Source organism: Triplophysa rosa, linkage group LG19 (genome assembly GCF_024868665.1).
Source record: "Triplophysa rosa linkage group LG19, Trosa_1v2, whole genome shotgun sequence".
Taxonomy (NCBI): Eukaryota; Metazoa; Chordata; class Actinopteri; order Cypriniformes; family Nemacheilidae; genus Triplophysa; species Triplophysa rosa.
In genome coordinates, this window is record NC_079908.1 from 7,088,822 (window position 1) to 7,115,415 (window position 26,594).

Sequence of the window (26,594 nt, forward strand, 5' to 3'; positions counted from 1 at the left end):
GTCCCTCGGTTCCGAATAAATAGTCCTCCGCTGCTGTACAGTGGGGATCCTTAACGTATGTTTCATTGCTCTCATTAAACAACCGTCCACAAACCGTACAGGGCAGATTATATACTGGACTTTCTTCTGTGCAACCTAGCGCATTTCATATAAATATTTATGTATCCCCAACATCTCAAGATGAAGAGGACTCAACACCCAGGACCAACCACAGTCTGTCTCTCTGCACATAATATTTATTTAACAATAATCAGAATTGGCTAACGGATACGTGGAATTGGCAAAGAAACTGAATAAACCACAAAATGCGAAACATAACAATAGTACATCTATAGACCACAGGGTCCCCCAGTTAAATTGCATAGCGAATCTCTGCCAATAAGTGCACAATCACACTACATCACAGAGAAAATAACTCAAAATTCACTTCAAATTCAACACTGCGATAATCACCAAAATCAACATTTGGATCATATCAAAATACCCATTAAGCCACCATTGTTTCTAGTAAAAAAAGTAAAGTAAACGGCAATCATGCATTCTCTGTACTTAAACGCTTAATTCTCTGAAGCACCAAACATATGTTTCTCCAAACGGGCACAATTCAGTTCTATTAATCAACTGGTCCTTTTGTCAGCTCTTACCCAACCTTAAGCTCTCACACCACATGGTACCTCAAAGAGGATGCCCGTAAAATTGGACTTCCTTTTATATCAATCTGACCTGTGGGATTTGTAGTCCATCTCATTTGTAGTCCCTATATCTTCTACCCCATTACATTTACTGTATATCACAAATATTAATGTAGTTCGCATCCACATCTTTCTAGCTCTCCAGGGTTAAATCTGCGTGGCAAAGCTGCGCGAGACACTGTACAGCACGAAGCGGATTCATATACTTATTTTATTTCATTCAAAATTCGCTGTGTTGGTGGTTGTTGGGTTACCACATTTTTTTCCACAAGTTTGCTTCGGTGTACATTCCATCAAGTGAACCAAGACGAATTCAGAGTAGTGGTGGGCAATACTGTAAAACCTGGTATCGATCCGACACCAAGTAAATGCAGGGCCAGTATTGCCGATATCGATACCGATACTTTTTACTTTTAAAAAGCATTCACTTGAACTTACATTTACTTTCCTGTTGATGAAATGTCATGATTTATCAGATGAATGCATCATTAATATGCTAAATCTGAATACATTTTCATGACCACTAAAATATTTTGTGATTTGTGATCTTAATGTGCCTGTAGGCTAATTAATCATGTAGATGTTAAAACACGGGACATAATTTAAACCAAATAAATCTATTTAATTATTCCTGTAATCGAATTTCCAAACATGAACTTTGCACCAAATTATTACTGGAAAATAGTAACATTAACAGAACTGAAAAACGATATATTACAAAACAATTTCTCGTTATCCCAGTACTACTTCTATAGCTTAAAAAAAACCAAAGTGGACAAAATTATTACTGAAGAACAAATATTTTAAAACTGCTTTTCCATTTTTGTTCAGTGTTATGTTTAGAAAATAATAGAACAAATTAACATTGTTCCCTTTCATTACACTTTTTTAAGTGAATTTATAAACAAATGCACACAATTGAGAAACAAAGGAAATAAAGCGCTTAAATAATAAAGTACTTTCAATCTTTGGCTTTTTACCCCCAAAGGCCCACTGCCATACAACGCAGTTCGCAGTGTTTTTATTCACCGAGGTGATAAAACTCCACAGATGCTCCTCTTCTTTTCGCTGGCTGCAGCAGCGACTGTGTTCTTGCGCTTGGTGCTGCTGAGTCACGTGATAGCGGACTTCAAAACACAGCAGGGCAGGGAGGAGCAACGTGTGCAAAACTAGGTGTATGGGAAATAGTTTTTCTTCATTATACGATTATTAGCTACATTAGTAAATGAATAAAATCAGTAGTAAAAACTAAAAACACATTAGTATCGATATTTTAATGTTAGGATCGATCCTTTTCGATACAACCTCAGTATCGGAAGTATCGATACTTCAAGGATCGATCCGCCCACCCCTATATTCAGAGTTTTGCTGCGTGACAAAGCTGCGCGAGACACTGGACAGTACGCAGCGGATGCATACAGTGCAGTGATGTAGTCAAAGTGAAAGTGACCTATTTGTCAGATATGTTGATCAAGGCTCAGTCACTGTGTAGATTCCACAGAAAAAAAATCATTCAGTGTATGCTCAAGAGTCTAGTATTTTATAAAACGTTTTTACTGTGATATTTACGACTGGCACATGCGAACGATGACAATGAGAGAAATGCTGACAAAAATACAAATTAATTAAGCTATCACTGGGTTATTATTATTATTTAGAAGTACGCTTTTTTTAATAAATGCAGAACAACACGCTTTAATGTGCAATTAGAACGAAAGTTTTTTCCTTTATGAAAAAAGGATACATCTAGCCATCTTAAGATAAATATAAATGATCAAACAAAAAAAATGCTAATTGTTTAGTGCAAACATACGAAGCCTCAATACAAATTACAACGGAACACAATGAATTTTGAATGAAATAAAATAAGTATATGAATCCGCTTCGTGCTGTACAGTGTCTCGCGCAGATTTAACCCTGGAGAGCTAGAAAGATGCGGATGCGAACTACATTAATAGTTGTGATATAAAGATGTATATGAAATGCGTTAGGTTGCACAAGTAAAGTCCAGTATATAATCTGCCCTGTACGGTTTGTGGACGGTTGTTTAATGAGAAATGAAACATACTTTAAGGATCCCCGCCGTACAGCAGCGGAGGACTATTTATTCACGGAACCGAGGGACAACCGAACCGAAGACGTCGCGCCCTCGCTTGCTGATCTTTGATTGGCCAATCAATGGAAGGGGGCGTTTCATACCGCCCATGCGTGGAAATCGATTTATCAAGCTGTGAATTCGTTTTTTGCCCCTTAAGTTAAAAACGAAAAATCAAGCCGAATTCTCGCTATTCCGTTTTCTGGATGAACGAAAAACGAAGATGGCGCCGTTTTCTCACTCCCGTTTGTTCAATTTCAAACTGAAAAACAAATGACCAAAAGATACACGGTCCCAATATATACTAACCCCTATTTCAGAATTTAATGCATACATTGAACAAAAAAGATTTCAAATATTTCAGTCACACGAAAACACCATTCAAAGAGTAAAGATCAACATCTGCTCAACAAAGACTGCAGCAACCATTAAAAAACATTACCAAGACATTAAATACATAAATTTAGGCATTGTACAAATTCATTTAAAAATTCATACAAATACAGAAGCACTACAAAGTAACACATAACAGTGTTGGTTAAACAAAACGTGATACTATCGTTTGAATTTTCTTTTTCTTGCGAGTCTTTGGCTGTTCTTGGATGAGTCTTGTTGTTGGAAATCAGTAAGGTGGTCTGTGTCTTCTGACTCAGGCCCACCTTCTCCAAATAAGTCTGCAGGGCCACTGGGGAGGCATATGGAGATAATGTAACAATCCTGATATTGTCCTTTGATGTGTGTATGATGAGACTGTTTAAGCTAGTTTTATACACTTGTACGCTCTCCTACTTGTATGTCGCTTTGGATAAAAGCGTCTGCCAAATGAATAAATGTAAATGTATTTAGTTCAGATAAACGTGAATTTGTATTTCGATGCACATATACAGGTGCTGGTCATATAATTAGAATACCATCAAAAAGTTGATTTATTTCACTAATTCCATTCAAAAAGTGAAACTTGTATATTATATTCATTCATTACACACAGACTGATATATTTCAAATGTTTATTTCTTTTAATTTGATGATTATAACTGACAACTAATGAAAACCCCAAATTCAGTATCTCAGAAAATTAGAATATTACTTAAGACCAATACAAAGAAAGGACTTTTAGAAATCTTGGCCAACTGAAAAGTATGAACATGAAAAGTATGAGCATGTACAGCACTCAATACTTAGTTGGGGCTCCTTTTGCCTGAATTACTGCAGCAATGCGGCGTGGCATGGAGTCGATCAGTCTGTGGTACTGCTCAGGTGTTGTGAGAGCCCAGGTTGCTCTGATAGAGCTGAAGGCCACTTCTGCATTGTTGGGTCTGGCATATCGCATCTTCCTCTTCACAATACCCCATAGATTTTCTATGGGGTTAAGGTCAGGCGAGTTTGCTGGCCAATTAAGAACAGGGATACCATGGTCCTTAAACCAGGTACTGGTAGCTTTGGCACTGTGTGCAGGTGCCAAGTCCTGTTGGAAAATGAAATCTGCATCTCCATAAAGTTGGTCAGCAGCAGGAAGCCTGAAGTGCTCTAAAACTTCCTGGTATACGGCTGCGTTGACCTTGGACCTCAGAAAACACAGTGGACCAACACCAGCAGATGACATGGCACCCCAAACCATCACTGACTGTGGAAACTTTACACTGGACCTCAAGCAACGTGGATTCTGTGCCTCTCCTCTCTTCCTCCAGACTCTGGGACCCTGATTTCCAAAGGAAATGCAAAATGTACTTTCATCAGAGAACATAACTTTGGACCACTCAGCAGCAGTCCAGTCCTTTTTGTCTTTAGCCCAGGCGAGACGCTTCTGACGCTGTCTGTTGTTCAAGAGTGGCTTGACACAAGGAATGCGACAGCTGAAACCCATGTCTTGCATACGTCTGTGCGTAGTGGTTCTTGAAGCACTGACTCCAGCTGCAGTCCACTCTTTGTGAATCTCCCCCACATTTTTGAATGGGTTTTGTTTCACAATCCTCTCCAGGGTGCGGTTATCCCTATTGCTTGTACACTTTTTTCTACCACATCTTTTCCTTCCCTTCGCCTCTCTATTAATGTGCTTGGACACAGAGCTCTGTGAACAGCCAGCCTCTTTTGCAATGACCTTTTGTGTCTTGCCCTCCTTGTGCAAGGTGTCAATGGTCGTCTTTTGGACAACTGTCAAGTCAGCAGTCTTCCCAATGATTGTGTAGCGGACAGAACTAGATTGAGACCATTTAAAGGCCTTTGCAGGTGTTTTGAGTTAATTAGCTGATTAGAGTGTGGCACCAGGTGTCTTCAATATTGAACCTTTTCACAATATTCAAATTTTCTGAGATACTGAATTTGGGGTTTTCATTAGTTGTCAGTTATAATCATCAAAATTAAAAGAAATAAACATTTGAAATATATCAGTCTGTGTGTAATGAATGAATATAATATACAAGTTTCACTTTTTGAATGGAATTAGTGAAATAAATCAACTTTTTGACGATACTCTAATTATATGACCAGCACCTGTATATAAAATACAAAACCAGACCCAACAAAGATGGGTTACAGTGTGTTGGCATTAAATGCTGAAGCTAAGTAAAATGTTTCAATTTAATGCTGCAGGTCTTGTATACAGGACCCAATATAATGTAAAGGTTGACAGTCGTAATACATTTCTATATGCAAGACACATGTGCTCAAGATCAATATAAAATCTTTTAGAGATCCATATTAGAACTGTACCGCTTGCTCCTTGAAGAAACATCTGATGGTCCAGCTTCATCACTGCCTGAAAAGTCCATTTATATGAAATCAATTGAAAACTCACCAGACAAGGTTTATTAAGACATTAAACACACCATGTGTGAGGAGAATCACATACCAGCAGGTCTCTGTTCAGTTCGCTCGAGAGCAGAAAGAAGACCATCACCCTGCAAGACCGAGATAAATTTGCAATACCGATCCTCGGACTGAAGGTTTCAGACACACAATGACATTAAATCTGAATATGGGTATATGCATGTAGATACCTGATGAATATTGGAATCTGTCTTTTTCAAACACAACTCGACATGTGCCTGGTACTGCTGGGATGTAAACATCCCTTGACACACGAAACACTTCTCCATCTGTGGTGATCTGCTTTGCAAAGGGAAAGAAGTTCACATTTTTAATTATGGCATTTAAGGGGTCATATGGCAGAAATACGTGTTTTTCTGTGTCTTTGGTGTGTTATAAGTTTCCCATGCATTACTTAGACACGTAAAATTGCTAAAATTAAAGTGTTGGAACAAAAGATGCATTCTATCTAAAAGTGAATGCTCACCCAGACCTGCCTGAAACGCCTTGTGTAACCACACCCCCACGAATGTATGTCATTTCGTGGTATGATTTGACTTAAGACCACCCAAATCTAAATGCAAGTGAGGTGGGCGTACTTGTAAATCTCATTGTATCGTCACCGCCGCAGCCATGTCGCGGAAACGCTGTGTGTTTCGTTGCGAAAAGAAAGACTCTTTGTTTGCCCTGCTAAAAGATGAGACAACTAAAAATGAATGGTTACATTTTATTTACAACACTGTTCCAGAAAAGTACAATCCGAATGTTCAAGTTTGTGCAGCGCATTTCTCCGACGATTGCTTCACGAACGTGGGAGAGAGATTAAAGAGCAGGTTTCATGAATCTCATAAAATTGCCAGCATTGCAGTGTGTAACGTAGCTTTCCTTCAATTTTAACGATCTGCAAAGTCGTTAATCCAAAAAGTCCATGATAAATTAAGATATTGGCTTCTAAAGGAAGGAGTCGACTCCGAACCGCCCAAACAAATCGTTAGGCTTTCGAATCTTTTGAGTGTAACATCTATACGTCACAGTGTAACGCATCAGCACAATCCCCGCCTTCCCGTGAAACAGGAACACTCTGACCTGCCCACTAGCACTTCAGGTAGTGTTGCGTATACAACATGTCGAGGGGACGCTGTGTTTTGTGCTGTGAATGCAAATGTACTTTGTTTTCGCTGCCAAAGGATGACGATGTGAAGGATCAGTGGCTAATTTCTTTTTCCATGATACCACTGCAGTACAATTCCAACCATGTGTTATGTGCTCGTCATTTTACCAACGACTGCTTCTCAAATTTTGGCGAGTTCAACGCAGGATTTGCCAGCCGCTTGACCCTGAAAGACAAGTCAATACCAACTTTATTTGGACTAACAAGCGTCTCAGAACCACAACCTGTAAGTATGATAAATACGTTATGTGTACATGTTAAATTGAGGGCTTACAATATAAAGTAATTGTGCTAATCCGTGTTGAATATGTAGTACAGCTGTAGGTTTCCAGGTAAACAATGTATAACAGTGTTACAGTTTTAATAATCCAACTCTTACCTAATAATGTGGCGGTTATTGTAGACTGTTGTCGTTCTACATGTCGTAGTATTGTACAAACTGTATCCCTTTAGCACTTTGCTAACGTGTCTCACATTATGGTTGTCAAGTGTGCAAAGTTCAGCTGTGGTCACGATCCAAACAAAACGGTTTACTTGTCATTATTTTAAAAACAAACTGCAGCACTATATCATTTTATTATGTAACAGGGCTCTAGAGTGCGACCAATTTGGTCATGCGACTTGATTTCTCAATGGTGCGACTAAGAAAAATCTGAGGTCGCACCGGTGCGACCAGCCGTTCGAGGGAGAAAAAAAGTCTCCGCGACTCTGAAAGTCTCCCTGTGATTCAACAACAGACACACGTTAGGCCCATATCGTGGTCTAAACCAATCAGAGATAGTGAAGGGCGGACCGCCCCTCTGATTGGCCGTGGTCCAGATTTTCCTGTACGTGTGTGTACCAGAGGACGTGTTAACCGAAAATTCTCTGTCATTGACAAAAAATGTTTACCAGTGACGGAAAAATCTGAAGGCCGTCCGTCAGCTATTTTGACGGATTACAATGAGGGCAATTTGTAACTCCCCGTTTCCCTTCATTAGAGCGCGATATGCTCGCGAAGGGACGTGCGTGTTTTCACCTGTCATTGTTACTGACTAGACATATGTGATGCGATCTGGGAAATCCAGTCGGATGTCGCGCTGAGACGCGGGAAAGACAGTTCACCTATCGAAGTAAACCACATAACATGAAGAATGAAGGAGTAGCAATGCACATTTCTCACCAGTCCTGTGTAAACTACGGTATGCAAAGTTTTTTCATACAATGTTTTCGTGAGATGACAGAGCTCCCTGTCTGCAGCACCGGGAGTTATCCGATCGCAAAACATACAAGGGATGATCAGAAGTCCAGACACTGTGCACATGATAAACAAGGTAAAACTTGCTTCACTGCTTATTAGTTGTTATCCGTAATGTTTGCTAGTTTCCTTGTGTAGTGATAATGGCAGAGCTCACGTTCTTTAAGTGTGCCCCGCACCATTTTCCTTACTTTCGTTTTATTCAAACGGTTTTGTACAGTATTTTTAGACTTCAACACTAGGAAATGTTTTTTTTATTAAATTGTTATTAGAGTAAGTCTTTTACCACTGTAAAGTGACTTTTACTTGTGATACTGGACTGTTGTGCTTTTATTTTCATCACTTAACTTTAAATCCATTTTCCTCCAAATTCCGTTCCTGAAAATCCTAGCGCTTCAGCCGACCTCAGCCATAACTGTCGTTACATACACAAGGTATGAGCAAAATAAAAACTGATTTGGAAAGGGCTTGAATATGGCATCAAAAACTGTAATATATAAATTTGCACCATGTGTTGGGTTTTCCCAGATCGAATCACATATGAACATAAACATTAAAACATTATATATATAGATGAATATAAACAACAAAGGCTTTATTGGGCATTCAGTTGTATTAAAATACAACAAGTTCCGAGACGCAAGTACAGCGTGATGACATCACGAACATACTAATTACCACCTAACGCCACCTTGCACCATAGTGACGGGTAATAATAGATTATGACGGATTTTTTACGAGCCTGTCAGTCAAAATAACGGACAATAAAAAAGTCTAGCGCAACCTCTGAGTGTACGTGTGAAAATGCGTGTGCTGCAGTCAGACAGAGAGGGGAGGAGCCTATAGGCCCGTCAGTTAAACAGATTGGATGTAGCGCGGATGATGAGAGAAGATGAAAAGAACGATTGACAACTTTTTCGTGAATAATGTTAAGTTAAGGCCTGATCTGTCCGAAAATCATAAGCAATGCTCTGACACGGAGCCATCAACCTCCCAGGTTATGTCAAGCCCTGGTCCATTTATCTTGAGATGTTTTAAGTTTAAGTTTCAGTTCAGTGAAGCACCTTAAGCACCAACACTTTTTCAGTAAGTTACCTTTCTCGTAGAATTGTGCTTCAAATAAAGAACTCTATGTTGACCAGATTGTTAGTTAATCATTTACAAGTCAATTTTGCCTATATGGACAGTGATTTAAAAATAAATGGAGAAAAAAATTGGAAGCTCTCGCTAACTTGCTCAGTTACTCCTCTCTGTATAATCAAAGTAATGATAAACTTTTGGATAGAGCTGTTGTTGTTCTCCCACAACTATGATGAAAAAATATCAATAGAAAACAATAGTCTGAATGGTTTATGAAGATAGATGGAGTACTTGTGATATGGTAATACTGATGACATTTTTATACACTTACAGCGTCTTTGTTTACAAAAACCTTCCTGAGATAAGAACTGTGGTAATGGGCGTTTCGTTTCTGACACGCAGTGTATGAAGAAAGACCAATCACAACTGATTGGGCCAGTTGGCCAATCGGAGCACACTGGACTCACGTTAGGGAGGAGCTTAGAGAATCTGAAAATTTGAACAGCTTCAGAGGAATCGTTTAGGGATCTTTGAGAAATGGATAGATACTAAATGCATATTTTAAGAAAATAGCACCGTTTTTTTACCTTTGATACATTTGAACATGTTGTTGGGGACTCTAATACAACATTAGGACACTTACAAAAACCTTTAAACCTGCTCTTTAAGACTGGCTATGCGCGAAAGCTTTGGTTAAAAAGTGGGGCCGTTCCAACCATTACAACTTCGCTGGCGCTTCAGATTCGCAACCTGTAAGTGAAAGTGAAAGTGACCTATTAGTCAGATATGGTGACCCATACCCGAAATGTGACCTCTGCTTTTAACCCATCCAGAGAGTAGTGAACACGCGCACAGCAAGTCGTGAACACACGTACCCCGGGGCAGTGGGCAGCTATCACTGCAGCGCCCGGGGAGCAAGTAGGGTTAAGGTGCCTTGCTCAAGGGCACCTCAGTCGTTACTAGGGTTGGGAATCAAAAATCATTCCAATTTGGAATCGGAATCGAAAGGCTAGGAATCGGATCGGAATCGAAAGGAATAGGAATCGGATACTTGAGATTAAAATTTGAATTCCTCTTATCAATTCCTGTGTGCATATTTTCATGAAAGTACATGCGTTGCATGATCTGCTGATATCTCAATAAAAGCCCTTATGAAAATTATCGATATTTTTTACTATAGTAAGCATAGTTTAGCTATAGAATTTGCATTAAAGCACAGGAATCACAAATTAACCATAGTTGCATTATAGTAACTGCAGTTTAACCATGATGTAGTTCAACTATGATAATACAAATTGTAATAAATCAGAAAAGGTGTGTTTCTATGTGTAAATATACACAAAAGGGTGCTCATAAATATATAAATATATTTTGCAATAAGTCAATAAGCAGGCTAAATGACCATACAGGTTGATATCTAAATGTTTTACTTCAACTGTGGAATCGAAACTGGGAATCGATAAGAATCGAAATCGATAAGCAGAATCGGAATTGGAATCGATAAAATTGAAACGATTCCCAACCCTAGTCGTTAACCGCCGGCCCTGGGAATCAAACCAGCAACCTTCTGGTCACGAGTCCGACTCTCTTACCATTTTTTCACGACTGAAAAAAAAATCAGCACGTTTCAGAGAGGCGGAGCAAAGAGGAGATACAAACATGCACGGTATGTGGAAAACACAGCGTTTTTGAACCTTAAATCCTGTATACACATTACATTACATCTAAAACAAACCATAATATTCGTTTTAGCCATGTCATATGACCCCTTTAAAGCTGCATTCTGTACATTTTGCCTCTCTGTCGCCACCTTTGTTTGAAAACATAACAATGCAGGTCACTTTACATATATATATTTATACGTGTTGAAAAACAACTGACATTTTTCAGCAAAATCAAACTACATCACCAGTCGGGAATCGTGATAAGGCAAGGAGGTTTAGAATACCGTCTATGTGCTGTACCTACTTCTCAGGTCTGTACTGAGTCTCCTCTGTTGAGTCTCTTCTGGATCTTGACCTTCTGACAACTAGAAGGAAGAACTAAAATTAAACTAATATTCTAGAACAAGGCAATGTGAGAAAAGTAAATTACAGAAAAAAAAGATTTTCCAGCATCAAAACTATTCATACAGAGTAGATGCAAATAATCAAAAGTCTCAGAATTTCAAAACAAAGGCGAATAAAATGTGTAAATATGCACATGCAAAATGGCTACAGACCCTCTGTAAGCATTCTGATACTCTGTCTACACTAGTGCGTTTCGTTTGGAAACCGAGCTTTCGTTTTCAAAACGCTCTTCGTCCACACTATTGTATTTCCCAAACGCTGCCCATCCACACTGAAACGTCTGAAAACACTTACATCCATTTACTGCGCAGGAGTAAAACTTAAGACACGTCAGCATGTGTCATTTCTGTCAGGCGTTTATTTACTTTCTGCCTTATTATGTCACGGCAATGTGGAGCAAAGACACAAGTTTTCTTTAGACAGACAATGAGCTAACTTAGAGATGTTGCTGCGGGTAACACAAGACTATAAAGCGGCAAAAGCGAAAGTAAAACTTAACTCGCGCTCCGCTGCCAAACAATAACTGCGAGTAATAAAAAAACCCTCCCCGTTTTCCTCATCCACACTACAAAGCGAAAACGGCGTTTCCAAATGTATCCACTTTCGAATGCGTTTTCAAAAATCGCTGTTTTCGTTGACAAGAACGCTGTCTCAATGTGGACAAAAGGCCAAAACGGAGAGAAAAATATGCGTTTTGGACAAGCTCTGAGCCAAGTGTACATGTAGGATGATCAGTAATTAACATCTTAAAGTCAAGGTTAGTGGAGACGTGGAGCAAGAGCCACTATGCAGCACATACCTTGTGATTGTTCCTCCTGGTTGTGGTCTTCTGTCTCCCCATCACAGAAAGCAGCGTGCATCTCGATTCTGCTGAGGCAAAAGAGTTTGGAGCACATGGGACACTCCATCTTCTCAGTTTGAGAAGGTGCCGTGTCCGCTGACACACTCTCCTGCTCCATCACCTCCTCCTCTGCAGCAGGAGCACCTTCCTCCTCATCCACCTCCATCACCTCGCTGTCAGCACGAGTCTGATCCTGTAAATGAGTGAAGAAGGTCCATGTTTGAATTGACGTAAAAAAAATCTTTTTATAAAGCTTAAATTCAATCACTACTGGATTCATTTCTATTAATGCTGAATTAAAGGTGCTGTGTGTCATTTTTGTGAGGGATCTACTGACAGAATGCAATCTGTGTTAGCCACCGTAGTGCTTCGAAAGGGAGGGTTGCAGTGAGCCAACTAGATGCCGCTAAATTTCATACACCGGACCTTTAAAGTAGAGATCATGTGTACAGCAGATAGTGAGGACTCTTACCTGTTCTGGACTGGCAGGACTGGTCATCATGAGCTCTGGTGTGTTGTTGTCAGTCAACTGCGTCTCTGCGTCAACAAAGTTAAACTGATTTCAATTCACAGCGATCATCTGCTGTCAACTACTGAACTTCTAATGTTAAATGCTCTTATTTGTAAGTCGCTTTAGAAAAAAGCATCTGCTAAATTAATACATGTAAATGTAGTATGATGCATTTTAATGCCACAATTAACATTACTTCAGGATATATCCATGTTTTATGCCCATCAAGTGAAAACACAGATGATAACTCGTGTACCTGGACATACGGTCTCATCATCATCAAACTGGTCATGATTCTGGGTCTCCTCCTCTTCATCCGCACGCTCTATTTGAGTGTTATCTGGTGCATCCCGTTGATCATTTCTGTCAAAGACGGCATTGGCTTGAGGTCTAATTCAGTTGAATGTCAATGTTTTTTGGCAAAGATTCAGATTCTGAATCTATATAATAATGAATTTGGCAAGGATGAGGTTTGACACGATTTCTTTTATTACCTCAAATGTGCAGTTGCTGCTGTAGTCTTGTCCTGGTTTGGAAAAGGGCTTTTTTGCTGTTGGGAATGCAAACAGCTTATCAACAACAAAATTCTTAACAATATTGTCTTTCCTGTCTATAACCTTGAGTTAAACAGTGCCACCTTGTGGTGGATGAGGACATTACCAGCTCCCTAAAAAACTCAAACTCAAAAATCCAAATGTTATGACAATGTACAAAAGATGAATAAGCCGTTTGAATTACACATTTTTAACTGGACTTCCAATAGAAATGATTCACTAAACCTAACAAATTAATCTGAATTTGATGATTACAGTAGCACAAAGATTTGGACACATACCACGTCTTCATCTTTAGCCTCGGGAGAAGACAGAACTACATACGTTTCACTCGGTCCACCCTCAGCAGCCCCCTCTGAGCCTGCCTTGTCTTCCTCTCTCTCCGCCTGCACCTCCGATCGCTTATTCTCCTTCCCGCTCTCCTCTTCGTTCTGCTCCTCATCCTCTGACAGCTGAGGAGGTCTGTAGCGCTTCAGTCTCCTCGGGCCAAACGGCCTCTCGGGGGCAGGAAGAACCTGAAAGAAAACATGTGAACGATCTATGTTAAAAAAACATGTTATCCATTACAATGTAACATTACAGATTTCATAGAAAAAATAAAAATGCTGAAAAATAGTTTGTCGACTCATGTCACACTATAAAATCAGTCTGATTGACAGCTGTCACTCACAGGCTGACTCCACACGGCCTTACGCAGCAGGTCTCGCCGGGCTTCTTTCAGACTCTTCTCATACACCTCCAACTGACACATGATCACGCGCGTGTAGTCGTCCGGGTTTTGGCCCGTGGGGCAGAAAGGCACTCCCCAGTAGTATGACACAGTGCAATGATCTCCTTTCTCCACTCCAGTATGCAGCGGTTTTGAGTTTGAAGATTTGGATTTGAGGTCATTGGATGTTTCTGAGTCTTCCTGCAAGGCATGCTGGGATATCTGCGTTTCTTGTTCGAAAGGCTCAAGGGTAGATGAAGAGACGCGGGGTTGGGTTTGAGGAACTATTTTTAAAGCTGTCTTGTCGTCTAAGTCTGGGCTCGGAGGGAGAACCTGGAAATGATGACATGGATGATGTACTAACTTTCCTTACTGGGGCAGACTACAATTTAGGCAGCAATTGAGAGCACTATTATAAGGGCACCTGCATGTAATCGTCCTGTATAAAGCCTGTAATAAATCCTACATACTTTTATTGGTTTGATAGAAAACCTGGCATGTATGAAAGAGAGCAAATCCTACCTCTTCACTGCCATCTTCTTCTTCATCATCATCGGTTAAAAGCACAACCATGAAACTAGAAAATCCATCCCATGAACGAGTGTTTTGAGCACTTTCTGAAGTTTAAAACATGAAGAAAATGGTTTAATTTCAGAGTCCTCTTCAAATGTATAGGTTGACATTATTGACTATATTATATAAGAGGACACTTAAACACCAGGGCTTACACATTTTCATTTTTTTAACTTTGCATTTAGTCCCAACTATGTGAAGGATATCTAAATAGCTTCACCTACAAAAAACATGCATGTCTAACTTATCTAGTGAGTGAAAACATTGACATTTGTATGGAACCATCGCACAGAGAACCCATTTACTCGACAGGCCCTGTCGGCAGGAACCAAACTCGCTCTGTGTGGTGCCAAATACTGCAGAACACTGCTCAGTCCTGCAGCAACAGAGGAACCACACTGACGGTCACATTACAGCAGTATCTTTAGTGTGCGCAATAAATAACATACCAGCATCAGCGGCTGAATTCTCATCCTGAGCGATCTGATCTTCCACCTGCTTTAGATCGGGAGTTTTCTATTAAAATGATCACAGAAGAGAGTAAGTCAAGAGTGCTCAATAAGGCAGAGTTTAGCTTTAAGCTTACACCTGAATGAGACATTCAAGGTCTTGGGGTCTGATTTAAAAGTACAGACAGGGAAGTGAGTTAGGTTGGAAACTCTACAGGAAGTTAAACGTTCAAGGACAGGATTGAGAAACCTTTCAGTTTAAAAGCAACATGAAGTTTCACATTTTATTTGCTTAATAAAAAGGAATTGGTGGTATTTATCAATGTACAATATGCAATAGTGGAGTAATGAAATATTGTGACACGTTATATCATGATACAAAAACGATTTTGGTTTATGTAAAAATGATTTGGGTTTTATTATACGTCATCCGTTTAATCCTATTGGTTGATCTGCCAACAAGTGATCTGCGTCAACACGCTTTGTTTGAATTCCATGTGCTTTTGCTTGTTGTAAGAAGTTTTTTCTTAGCAAACTAAATTTGAATACAATTCTGTATAAAAAATGTATATTAAAACATTTTTCAGACTTATTTTTATTAATTACCATACAAAAGATTCCATTGAACATTGAATGTTGTCGATTTTACCATTGTTAAAAATGTTGTGATACTATTATATCATAACCACAGCATTCTGTATTGTTTTGAATTGTTAGCTGAGTGTTTGTTACATCCCTAGTATGCAGCAACCCCCAAAACAAGTCAAAAGGTTTGTTTTCAAAACGCTGTCATCAAAACGCGCAACTTTTCACCACTTGCTACGTAAAAAAAATCAATGCAACAAATGAATCAACCTTGGATCAAATCAAATCCCACCCTATGTTCCTAAACAATAAATATTCTGTACCATTCTAAACTCTTTTTTTGTTGCAAATATTGTTGTAAGAAAACATCCAAATCTTATTTATAAACCAGATTCCAAACAACAAAACCCATACTAAAACACAGTCTTTCAAATAAACATACTATGATGACTGAGATTCTAAGCGAAGATTTCAAAACGACCATTCAAAGCGAAAATATCTTACTTACACTTTTCACAGTGACATCCTCATTGGCATTTTCAGCTTCACATCTCGTTCCCGACAGCTGGGATCTCCCGGAAGGTGAGGAGCATTCCTCCGGATCTGTGTTTTTCGGAGACAAACCTTTATCACCTTGATACGTTGGTAAATCCTCATCAGGTATCTGAGTATCGGATTCATTCTCTTCTGAAGCATCATGTTTGTCCTCTAGCATATCAGTCCTTTCTCTCAAATCATTCTGAGTGAAGACGTGGCTCTTGGGAAGGGACGAGTCCTCCTGCGACTGAGATGCTTCGGCACCGACGATGCTCTCCTGTGTGCAAGGTTGCTTTCTCGAGCCTGTTCTGGCATCGATGAGATCCTGACTCAGTTTCTCCACACACACCAATGGCTGGCGAATGAAGCTCCCGTCCTTCGGAAACGCGGGTGAGGGCTGGGACGATGAGATAGGCTGCGAGAACTCATCCTCTTTGGAGTCTCTGATATTTGGCTGTATATCTGGCGTCATATCTTGAGAAGGTACAGGAGTTCCACACACCTGAGCTGAACGACTGGATGAAGGAGATGGGGTTATCTGTGACAGATCAGGCATTTCGGGCAGCGGACTAGTGCTTTCCCTCTCCGTCTCATCAGCCTGAGCAACAGGACTCTCTCTTCCACTGTGTACCTCTGTTTGTTTAGGGTAGGACAGCTTTCGTCTTAAACGTGATATTATATTGGACATGCTCTGCTGAGGTTGAGCTGATGAGCTGGAAGCTTCAACACTGCCGTCCTGCAAAAACACATGCACATGTTTGACTCCGCAGTCCGCACTTAATGTACTGATTCATTATTGCAGGGGTCTTCAATGTTTTTCAGGGCGAGGACCCCTTAGATGAGAGATGCATGGAGCAGGGACCCCCTTATACTAAATGTGTAAACTGAGCCATTTAAATAGTAACAACCCTATTGTCACAGCAATATTATGTTAAGACATTACATTAGCACTATTATGTTATTGTTGCACATAGGCTAAATACTTTTCTGTGTATTATTTTTGTTTTTAATATAGATTGCTTGATTATTTTAAGGGATTTGCAGCATCAAACATTTTCATTTTACTGTGAGATGGACAATTAAACATTTATTTGAACCTTAGTTTTTATTAAGGCTTCAATGAGATGACTGACCCTGGTTAATGGCACAAAGACTATTCTAGTGGAGGTAGGGGTCGTCTCTGGATGCTGAAGAAATTGGTGCAGATTTGACGCATTCTGTTGTAAAATCAGGCCGTTTTATTAAGTGTCATTCTTTTTTTTCTTCCGCTTCTCTGTGTGTTGCAGAACACACCGCTTTATTGTAATTCTTTATAATTTTTTATAAAACAAAAAGTTGCCGGTGAGTAATCAGTTATTAGCGCACCCCTTGCAGTTCCGCCACGGACCCCCGGTAGAAGACCCCTGACATGATTGGTTGACATATGATTGGTTGAAATATTGGTAGACCACTATAATAAAATGAGAATAAATACAAACCCTATCAGAGACATTAAGACTTTCCGCTATAGCTTTTTGGATGTCTTTGTCTTCCAGCTGTCGTCGTCTCTGGGCAGCACTGCTTGCTTCTTGAGCGCTCAGTTTCATAGCCAGATCCAGCATCTCTTCTTCGGTCATCTCTGAAAACATCAACAGATTAAGGAAATTTGTAAATGTATAACATGTAGATTAAGGATGAACCCTTGTTAGGAAATTCACAGGTGTGATACCTTGTAGATGAGACTTGCATTCCCTCCGTCTGCATCGGACTGACCTAGAAGACCGACTGACAGAACATTCTTCCTCCTAAAAGATTTAAAATAAAAGTCAGATCAATCATTTTTTTACTATGTGATCGGATTGCTAAAATTTCGATGTGTCTTCAAAACCCTTGGAATATAATGCGAGTCTTATACGTTTAATAGTGCTTTTGTAAATATTGGAACTTGACAGTGCCTTTCCCCAAACATCTCATTTAGTGTTTATTGTGCTTTTTACCCCGTTCAAATGAGGTCCCGATTTAATTTGCTACATTATGCTACTTTGTACGGTTATGGCTATCCTGGATATTTTTAAAAGAAGGGACAGGTTGCACCCCTTTCATTCAACTCACAAACCTCCCACAAGACCGTGTCTCATTTATTTACACACTAGGAGGTTGTCAAATGCACACACATGATCCTTACTGTACCTCTTCATGGTCAGAGTCAGATATGACCAATGTTTCCTCACTGTGCTCCACTCGACAGACTTTAGGTCTTCTTCCGCCGTCACCCGACGCGCGCTTCCGGCGGGGCATCCTGCGACCTCAACCACATTAATTACCTCACTTTAACACACGTGAGCACATCCCCCGATAATCCACCTCTCCTAGTTGCTCAGAAACGTTTTACTATCCGCGTACGACCAAGCCGAACTGAGAGGAACGAAAAACAGGGATTTCTGCAAGCCATACGTTGGGGTGTAATGTCACGTGACAAGGGGAACGGCGTGACGTCGGCAAACCCAGACAACGCGCGCGTGTTAGAAAGTTTACGAGAATTAAAAAAAGACTTGAGGCGCGCATGTTTGTGTCAAGTCTGTAAAAGTAATTCGATTAAACGGCGATTCACGTTAATTTTAACTACAAATTAATTATAAATAAGCTTTCTTAATTAACTGCTTCAGAAAAAAGTCAAAGCGTGACGATGAGCAAAAGCAAGCCAAAACACCAGCTAATATAGTTTAGACGGCTTCGTTACATTAAATTAACAGCACGACACCATCCTAACGTTACATATTCAACGTTACCCCATCGCGGTGTGCTACATTGCTTAGTGGATGCGTAGACGTGCATAAACAATACATTTGTGAAGCACGTAGGTTAACTTAACACATACTTTGTAGATGGAATAAAGGTGGGTTAGCATCAAAAATGAAAAGGCTCGTGCGGCGCATGTCTTCTCTGCGCATGCGCGATCCGTATCTCGCAAACATGGCGCAGCAAGAGCCGAACGGAGATCTTTCATATTTACCTACAGGAGCGGTCGACGGTAAGACACTGAGCTCTTCTGCACAGAATCAATTACTGGATGTTCAGTGCAACATATATTAGTTAAAATAGTGTGCTTGAATTGGGATTACGTGCTTCCTGAGGTTTTTAACGCGTGTGAAAGCATGGTAGCCTAGCTGAAGCTTCGCTGCTGATCTCAGGACTGCAGCTCTTGTGTCTAGGAAGATCAGACAGTGTATTCAAGGTCGATGTAAGACATGGGGGTATGACTGATACCTGCAGTCGGATGCGAATTCCGATTTCTACCTAAATTCTATTTTAGGTCTGTGTTAAGTGTTACGCACGTTTAATTGTAAGTTAAAAGCATTGTTGACTCTATATTTAGATATTTAGTAGAAAATGTCTCGTGTTCTCTGGTCAGTAAATCTACGTGTTTGTTGTTTACTTGTCTTTCAGTGAACCAAATGATACAAGAGAACAGTGACTTGTTTTCTGACTCTCAGTGTAAAGTATGTAGCGCTGTCTTAATCTCTGAATCCCAGAAACTTGCACACTACCAGGTATGATTTTTACACACGTGGAGAGTGTTTATATGATGGCATCACTTCCTTTATTTCCCTTCCAGTACAGTACTTTTGAGTCGTACATAAGTTACCTGCTCCATAAACACATAGGCTATATGTGAATAGGGGAGCTGTAGTTTTTAAAAGCACAATTACGTTTACACTAGCCAGCTGAGTTAAATTCACAATGTATTAAGTGTATTAAAAATACATTTCGGTTTCAAATGTGATCAGTGTTATTTCAAAATCTCGTCATTTACTTGTGTGTTGCCCTCCCCAATATGGCGGCGCCATTGACGTAAGATTTAGCATTCAATGTCGCTTTTGTGAGAGTTGCTGGTTATGTTCAAAATTGTATAGTATATTTTCGCAGTATGCATACTGTGAGGTGCATATGAATTTGTGTGCTGCCTTCACGTGCTCTCGGAATTATCGGAAATATGAGTTTCCGAGGTAAAAATTGCACATTAACGCCCTCTGACGGCGCGTTTCCATTGGGAAGATGGGAAATAATTGTAAACCCGATGGGCGGGTCTTACATGATCAACATGGCGGATGGGAGAATGATTTCTTCTGTGACAGATATGATTTATTAGTTTTCCCGCAACAGCTTCATTGCCTTGTCTTGTCTTGTGAAAGAGTAAATATTTTGTTATTTTTTAAAATATTTATTTTTGGCCATTTGCCTTTATTAGTGCATTAGGAGTGTGAGGATTACGTACATACACGGTGTAAAAACACTTTCATTTTCTAATAATAGGCAGTTATTGTTACCTCACTTCTTAACTGACTCTCAAATGATTCCTTTGGCGATTCATTTGTCTAATCCCCTCCTTTCTGTCATCTTACTCTGATCTGATTGGTCAGATGGTCTAGTCTGCTGTGATTGGTCTACCGCGTGTAGTGTGGCAAATGGAATGTAGGCGGGCATTACACGGAGTGACGCAAATCCGACCCGGAACTGAAATTAGAGTGACAGACGACTCGTTCGCGTGATTCAGAGTCGACTCCTTTGTTCCCAAGCCAATAACTTTGTTATTCGTTCACTTTCGGCTTTACAACTTGGTAGACTGCTTACATACACACACAGCAACATTACACACTGCATGAAATGTAATTTTACGTACATTGTTATATTTACTCTTTAAATTAGTACATATTTACATGAATTTATATGAATAACCATTTGAAGCATACTGTATGTTTTATACACTGCGAAAATAGCATGTATTTCACCAATAATCGAGAGTAGTCAGCAAGCTGACTAGTAAAATTATACAGTAGGATGTACGGTTGAAAACTATTACCATATAACATTTTCCCAAGACACACGCATGCATATAATCTGGTGTCCTCCATTCTTTCTGACAACAAAACACCTGAACACAACCAGCTCGGAATCATGACATCAGAAGTGAGAATTATCACATTTCTGAGAGCACGTGAAGGCAGCAGCGTATCTGCCAACATTAAAAGAGCACCTTTCCACAAATCTTTTCCCTGTTTGAAGTGGGAACTATCGAATTTCTGAGAGCACACGAAGGCAACATTATGAACCAGTTATGTTATGTAGATAATAACATGCTTGACTCAATATTTTTTTGGAGCGTTTAAATGAAAAATGATACCATCACAAGTCTATTGGAGAAAACAACAGAAATACTTTAATAAGTTACATTGAATAAAACAATCTACTAGCTTCCTACTTTTATTTGATTCATTTTTTTTTAGAGCAAAAAACATGCAAGCAAAGTACGCCGATACATGAGCATACATGGCGATGAGGAGCCCTTTGCAAAACGGTTCAAGTCTTCAGATGATACTGTAAGTCATGGCCAGATGTGATGGAGTGTAACACATATGATAGCACAGATGTGCACATATTAATGTCCAATGTAATGTTTTGCAGAGTGAGGATGATGAAGCGGACAAATACAAAGCCTGCCATGTGTGCAACATGACGTTCTCCTCCCCAGTGGTGGCACAGTCACATTACCAGGGCAAAGTTCACTCCAAGAATCTTCGCTTAAATAACTTTGGTCCACAGGCTCCAGGTATGCTTACTTGTGTTGTGTTATTTGGTGCTTTAATTAAAATTAAACCCTGTAATGACAAAAAAGAAATGGTTGCTTTGTTTACATTTATTTATTTATTGGGATAAACCCCTTGAGATGAAACATCTCGTTTTCAAGGGGGGGCCCACAATACATAATACAAACATAACAAAATATAACAAACACAAGTCCACATTACAACAAAACAAACAAAAATACTAATGATAATAATAACCAATAATAACAAATAATGGATTCAATTATAAATAAACAAGAAACAAACCAATATTTGAACGATGACAGATTCAATAGTAACATTTACAGTCCAATACAAAATATTCTAATAAAATTTGTTTAAATTTGAACTTATATTTTAAACTGTATTGCTAGACAGATGAAAAATCGCAAAGAGGGTTACGATAGAGCAGTAATACACAAGAGGCAGTGCACAGTAGGGCTGCAACTAATGATTACTTTGATAATCGATTAGTTGGACGATTATTTTTTAGATTAATCGATTAATCGGATGTAATTGATGTCTGTAAAAATGTAATTACATCTTTTGCTTATAATAAGTAAATCAGATATGGGAAAAGTATACATAACTGAACTCATTAGCCTTCTCCCAAAATGTTGTGAATGTCTCCATAATTAACACACCTGGTGAGTTGATTCATGTGTGTCATATTAGAAGCAACTGACAATAGTCTCTCCCAAACGTGGGAGCGAGGGGAGGGTCGGCCAAGGAAATCATTTTTTTGTGCCATGAAAGTGAGATATTTGTCATTCAAATGTAGTGAAGTACAGTAAAAAGTAAACAGAAAAGGTAATACTTAAGTACAAATACTCAAAAAGTGTACTTAAGTACAGTACTCAAGTAAATGTACTTCGTTACCCACCTCTGAACTAAATAAACCACCAAATCAGGGTATTTTGCCTAATATGTACTTTGCAAAGTGCAAATGCCACAAATTGGGTTTTACTAATATAATCTTTAATTTTGTCATTTAAAACACCTCTCCCCTTTAAACTTTCAAACTGCGCAGCTTGAAGAGATGCATGCAGAACACGTCGGACTTTAAAACTGCGCACCTCGCGCTGCACGGAGAGACACGTGTGACTTTATAACTGCGCACCTCGCGCTGCACGAAGAGACGCATCCACGAAGAGACACGTCTGACTTCAAAACTGTTGACAACGAATTTCATTATCGATTATTATCGATTTTATCGATTAGTTGTTGCAGCCCTAGTGCACAGTAAAGAGAAAGGATGATCCGAACCATTTCAGGACCTGTTTTGGGCCTTGTTTGTGTAAGTGTCTGACACTTTAACGTGAAAAGCTGACATGCTGTGTTTTGACTCATCTCCCAGCATTACCTCAGCCCAAAGCACAAGTGAAGAAGGGCGAAGAGTCACCTGAGCAGGGGCCGGCAGAGGAGGACCCCAACCGCTTCTGTACTATCTGTCAAGCCTCCTTTAATAATCCGCTCATGGCTCAGCAGCACTACGTCGGCAAGAAACATAAAAAACGTCTGACCAAACAGAAACTGATGGAGACCTATGGGGCATCCTCCACACCAGGTGAGAGCATGGAGGGGTCACCAACCAGAGAGACCCTTGTGGGATAATTCACCCAAAAATAGAATTCTGCCATCAGTTATTCACCCTGATGTGATTCAACACCTGTTTATGACTTTTCCTTCTGTGGAACACAAAAGAAGATATTTCCAGAAAAGGTTTTGTGTGCATACAATGGAAGTCAATGGGGGGTCAGTGTTGTTTGGTTAGAAACATTCTTCAAAATATCTTCTTTTGTGTTATACAGAAGAATGAAAGTTCATACAGGTTTTGACAGACATACGAGTGAATAAATGATGATAGAATTTCATTTTGGGGTGAACTATCCCTCAGGTCAAAAAGTGTGGCAATGTAAATATTTGATTGCAGTTTTCATCTCTGAATTGACTTGTTTCTATCAGCCTCCACACTGAAGGGCTACCCGTGCACAGTGTGCAATATTGAACTGAACTCGGTGGAGCAGTACCAGGCTCACATCAGCGGCTCTAAACACAAGAACAAGTGGGTATCTCATTCGCACGCTGTAAAATAAATAACATGGGGTCGAAAAGCTTAATCAAAAGTGAGCAAATTTGTGACTGATGAAATATTGGTAGCATAATAACGCATTGCCTTGTTTTGACAGTGTCAGACTTAAGAAAGGGGGAAATGCTTTTGTCAGCCCCACTGAGAGCTTCCAGCCCGATTACCAGTATACAGCCAGTCATGATGCATCAGAAGCCTCGGGCGAGTGGGACAACTTCAGCCAGGGCTGTGTGTGAAGACATGCCTTCAGATTTCACTGCTCTCTGCTTATTTGTCACAAGTTTCCTCCGTTTTGACACAGTCACGTGTCTAGTGCATCTCCTAATGCCAGCTTTTCAACGCATCACTTTCTGGTCACTGTATCGTACTCCGTTGATGGACCACAACAGACTTTCACAGCAGATAGATTTTCTCTCTGTCCAGAACTAAAATTAACACGGTTTAACTTAAAACATGCTGCTTTGTCCCATATGATGAGTGTGTTTTAGTGTTTCTTATTTGTTAAACTTGCAAAAAATCGTTTTCAGAAACGCCACTTATAGATGCAAGCCTTGCAGGCAGTTTTGGGAGATATTTGTCCCTAGTTTTGTTTTTTAGTTTACGGTTCCTTCTTTAAGGATTCTTTATTTTTAATCTTATTTTCTATGATATCTGTTTTAAAGCAGTTTAAGTCAATGCTTTGTGCGAAAAATAGTTTCCTTGCATATCACATTGCTATGTATGAGTAAATTAATAAGTAGGAGCTATAATGTAACTTCATACGCTTAGAGATTTAAGCTAAGCTAAATGGTGCTTTGGTGCAAACATCATTTTGTTGCACAATACTTTGAATTTGTCCTTGTGATGAAAATCGTCAAATGATAGAAAGTTTTTGCCAGGTTATAAAAGTGATATTTATTTCATTTCTGTTTATGAGCAAACGCAAGGTTCAGTTCTCATGACGTTTATTCTTGCCGTATATTCTAATGTGTAACTGCTATGCCAGTAACATTGAGTTATGAGCTGTGTAAACCCAGTCCAAAGTAAATAACAAAAATGTGAAGAGTTTGAAAAGCTTATGTCTGTTATGTCTCTTGGCTTGTATTATTTTTGCAATGTACATTGCAGAATGTTCTTAGTAGTAAAAGACTGACAGTATTTAAGACAAACTTTGTGATGTCAATGTCATTCATATTAAGCGCCTACATACTAAGTTTCAGTTAAAACGCGTGTTAGGAACTATGAGTTATTGTGAAAGGTTACTGTAATACTTTATGAATGTGAGAGATAACATTTGTGTTTTTCTATATTCTTAAAGTGAAAGGACCTAGTTTTTTACTGTATTGTGTCAATATTATATTATGTTGAGCTCATTAATACAAACTCGCCAGAAAAGCTACACAATAGCTTGTCATTGTAATGCACAGACAGTGTTGCTTGGCAATCTGAGATGTTTTGTTAACATGTTCTTGCAATGTTTAAGGCTTTAAAGCAGCATAAAAGCAATGACATGCTGGATAAGGACTTTAAACATCATGTGTTGGTACACTGTAAAAAATGATTTGTTGTTCTTTGTTGTTTCAACTTAAAAAAATAAGTTACCTTGTTGCCTTAAAATTTTAAGTTAGTTCAACTTAAAACTATTAGTCAACGCAACGAGTTTGCAACAAATTCATTAAGTGAACTAATATTTTTAAGTTGAACTAACTTAAAATTTTAAGGCAACCAGGTAACTTATTTTTTTAAGTTGAAACAACAAAAAACAACAAATCATTTTTTACAGTGTAGCATATTTGTCTTTAGGTTGTATTGGTTCATTTTTTTCAACATACAGTGTGAACGTAGAGATGCACCTTACGTTTCATCCAGTAAAATATTTTGAAAGAAAAAGAAAATGGTTTCGTTGTGTTTCAATACGTTTCTCAGGACGCCTGAGAATTTCAGATTTTAATGTGTAATGTACACAAGGCATAGACAAGATTATTTTAACAAAGCAATATTTGCTCACAGCACCTTTAAGACTTGGAAGTTGCTGAATGTTTGTGTACATGTTTGTGTACGTGTGTGGCTGTGATGGACGATTTCGCAATGACCTGTTTTAGCAATTTAATTGGGTCCACACGTTTAAAAATAAAGGTGCTAAAAAGAGTTCGCTGCAGTAATGCCATAGAAGAACCGATTCATCTTAGAGGTTTCTTATGGAACCATACAACCCCAAAAATCCCCTTATGGGTACATTTTGTTATGAAATAAACAGTGTTGGGTGTAACTAGTTACTAAGTAATTAGTTGCTGTAATTTAATTACTTTTCCCTTGAAAAAGTAAAGTAAGGGATTACTCTTATTTTCCCTGTAATTTAATTATAGTTACTTCCGATGTGCTTAAACTAAATACTGTGTCATATATCCAATAGTGGACATGACATCAAAATTATAAGTCTAACTTTAAAATGTATGCTTTAATGTATCCTTTTCACATTTGTATACTTTGGTATAATTTATGTAGTTTTTATTTGAATGAATTAAATAAGCCGTTTCATGTCTATCCTTGAACCAATTCTAGTCAAGGTTGATGTTGGATAAAGAAAGTAATTAGTAATAAGTAATCAAATACTTTTTGGACGGAGTAATTTGTACAGTAAACTAATTACACTATTGAATATGTAATTAGTTACTAATTAATTACTTTTTCAGAGTAACTTACCCAACACTGGAAATAAATGTGTAACTGCATTAATATCACGTTCTAAACATTTGTGTTCAAAGTTAATTTTAGAACTCATATTTTAAACAAATCTGGAGCATAATACTGTTTCTTTAAAGGGATACTTCACCCAAAAATGAAAATTCTGTCATCATTTACTCACCTTCAAGTTGTTCCAAATCTGTATACATTTCTTTGTTCTGATGAACACAGAGAAAGATATTTGGAAGAATGCTTATAACCAAACAGATTTTGCCCCCCATTGACTCCCATAGTAGGAAAAAATACACTGGTATAGTCAAACGTGCTCCA

At 38.9% G+C, this 26,594-nt stretch overlaps 2 protein-coding genes and 1 non-coding gene across 4 annotated transcripts; 1 reads left to right on the plus strand and 2 right to left on the minus strand.

The window, feature by feature from the left end:
- Positions 1–954: 954 nt before the first annotated feature.
- uimc1 (ubiquitin interaction motif containing 1) lies at positions 955–18,658 on the minus strand. Of its 2 annotated transcripts, none has more exons than XM_057360107.1 (17): positions 18,078–18,658; positions 17,617–17,692; positions 17,387–17,526; positions 15,880–16,644; positions 14,787–14,853; positions 14,287–14,381; positions 13,726–14,097; positions 13,337–13,570; positions 12,996–13,051; positions 12,758–12,864; positions 12,463–12,527; positions 11,949–12,183; positions 11,049–11,109; positions 5,784–5,892; positions 5,636–5,684; positions 5,497–5,542; positions 955–3,472 (listed from the first exon to the last, which is right to left on the minus strand). In XM_057360107.1, the coding sequence occupies exons 1-17, from the start codon at positions 18,183–18,185 to the stop codon at positions 3,343–3,345; spliced, it is 2,715 nt and encodes a 904-aa protein (XP_057216090.1). In that variant the 5' UTR covers positions 18,186–18,658; the 3' UTR covers positions 955–3,342. The 2 variants fall into 2 exon arrangements, with proteins under 2 accessions (XP_057216090.1, XP_057216089.1); XM_057360106.1 differs by having other exon boundaries at positions 5,784–5,895.
- Positions 14,608–14,734, minus strand: LOC130570820 (small Cajal body-specific RNA 14). The gene has a single exon (XR_008965018.1). It is a non-coding gene; the product is annotated as a small Cajal body-specific RNA 14 (non-coding RNA).
- Positions 18,659–18,785: 127 nt separating the features above from the next.
- znf346 (zinc finger protein 346) lies at positions 18,786–25,460 on the plus strand. Its single transcript, XM_057360108.1, has 7 exons — positions 18,786–18,918; positions 19,335–19,438; positions 21,173–21,265; positions 21,351–21,495; positions 22,869–23,078; positions 23,477–23,576; positions 23,701–25,460. The coding sequence occupies exons 1-7, from the start codon at positions 18,801–18,803 to the stop codon at positions 23,834–23,836; spliced, it is 906 nt and encodes a 301-aa protein (XP_057216091.1). The 5' UTR covers positions 18,786–18,800; the 3' UTR covers positions 23,837–25,460.
- Positions 25,461–26,594: the final 1,134 nt, after the last annotated feature.

What these genes read in the sequence shown, in the direction of transcription:
- uimc1 (XM_057360106.1), bottom strand. Translation starts at nt 18,185, where the DNA reads ATGCCCCGCCGGAAGCGCGCGTCGGGTGACGGCGGAAGAAGACCTAAA. An exon ending in GAATTCAGCCGCTGATGCTG is followed by an intron (nt 14,382 to 14,786) that starts GTATGTTATTTA and finishes TTTAAACTTCAG; the next exon opens with AAAGTGCTCAAAACACTCGT. An exon ending in GTCCTGCCAGTCCAGAACAG is followed by an intron (nt 12,184 to 12,462) that starts GTAAGAGTCCTC and finishes ACTCATTTACAG; the next exon opens with GATCAGACTCGTGCTGACAG.
- znf346 (XM_057360108.1), top strand. Translation starts at nt 18,801, where the DNA reads ATGAAAAGGCTCGTGCGGCGCATGTCTTCTCTGCGCATGCGCGATCCG. An exon ending in AGAAACTTGCACACTACCAG is followed by an intron (nt 19,439 to 21,172) that starts GTATGATTTTTA and finishes ATTTTTTTTTAG; the next exon opens with AGCAAAAAACATGCAAGCAA. An exon ending in TGGGGCATCCTCCACACCAG is followed by an intron (nt 23,079 to 23,476) that starts GTGAGAGCATGG and finishes TGTTTCTATCAG; the next exon opens with CCTCCACACTGAAGGGCTAC.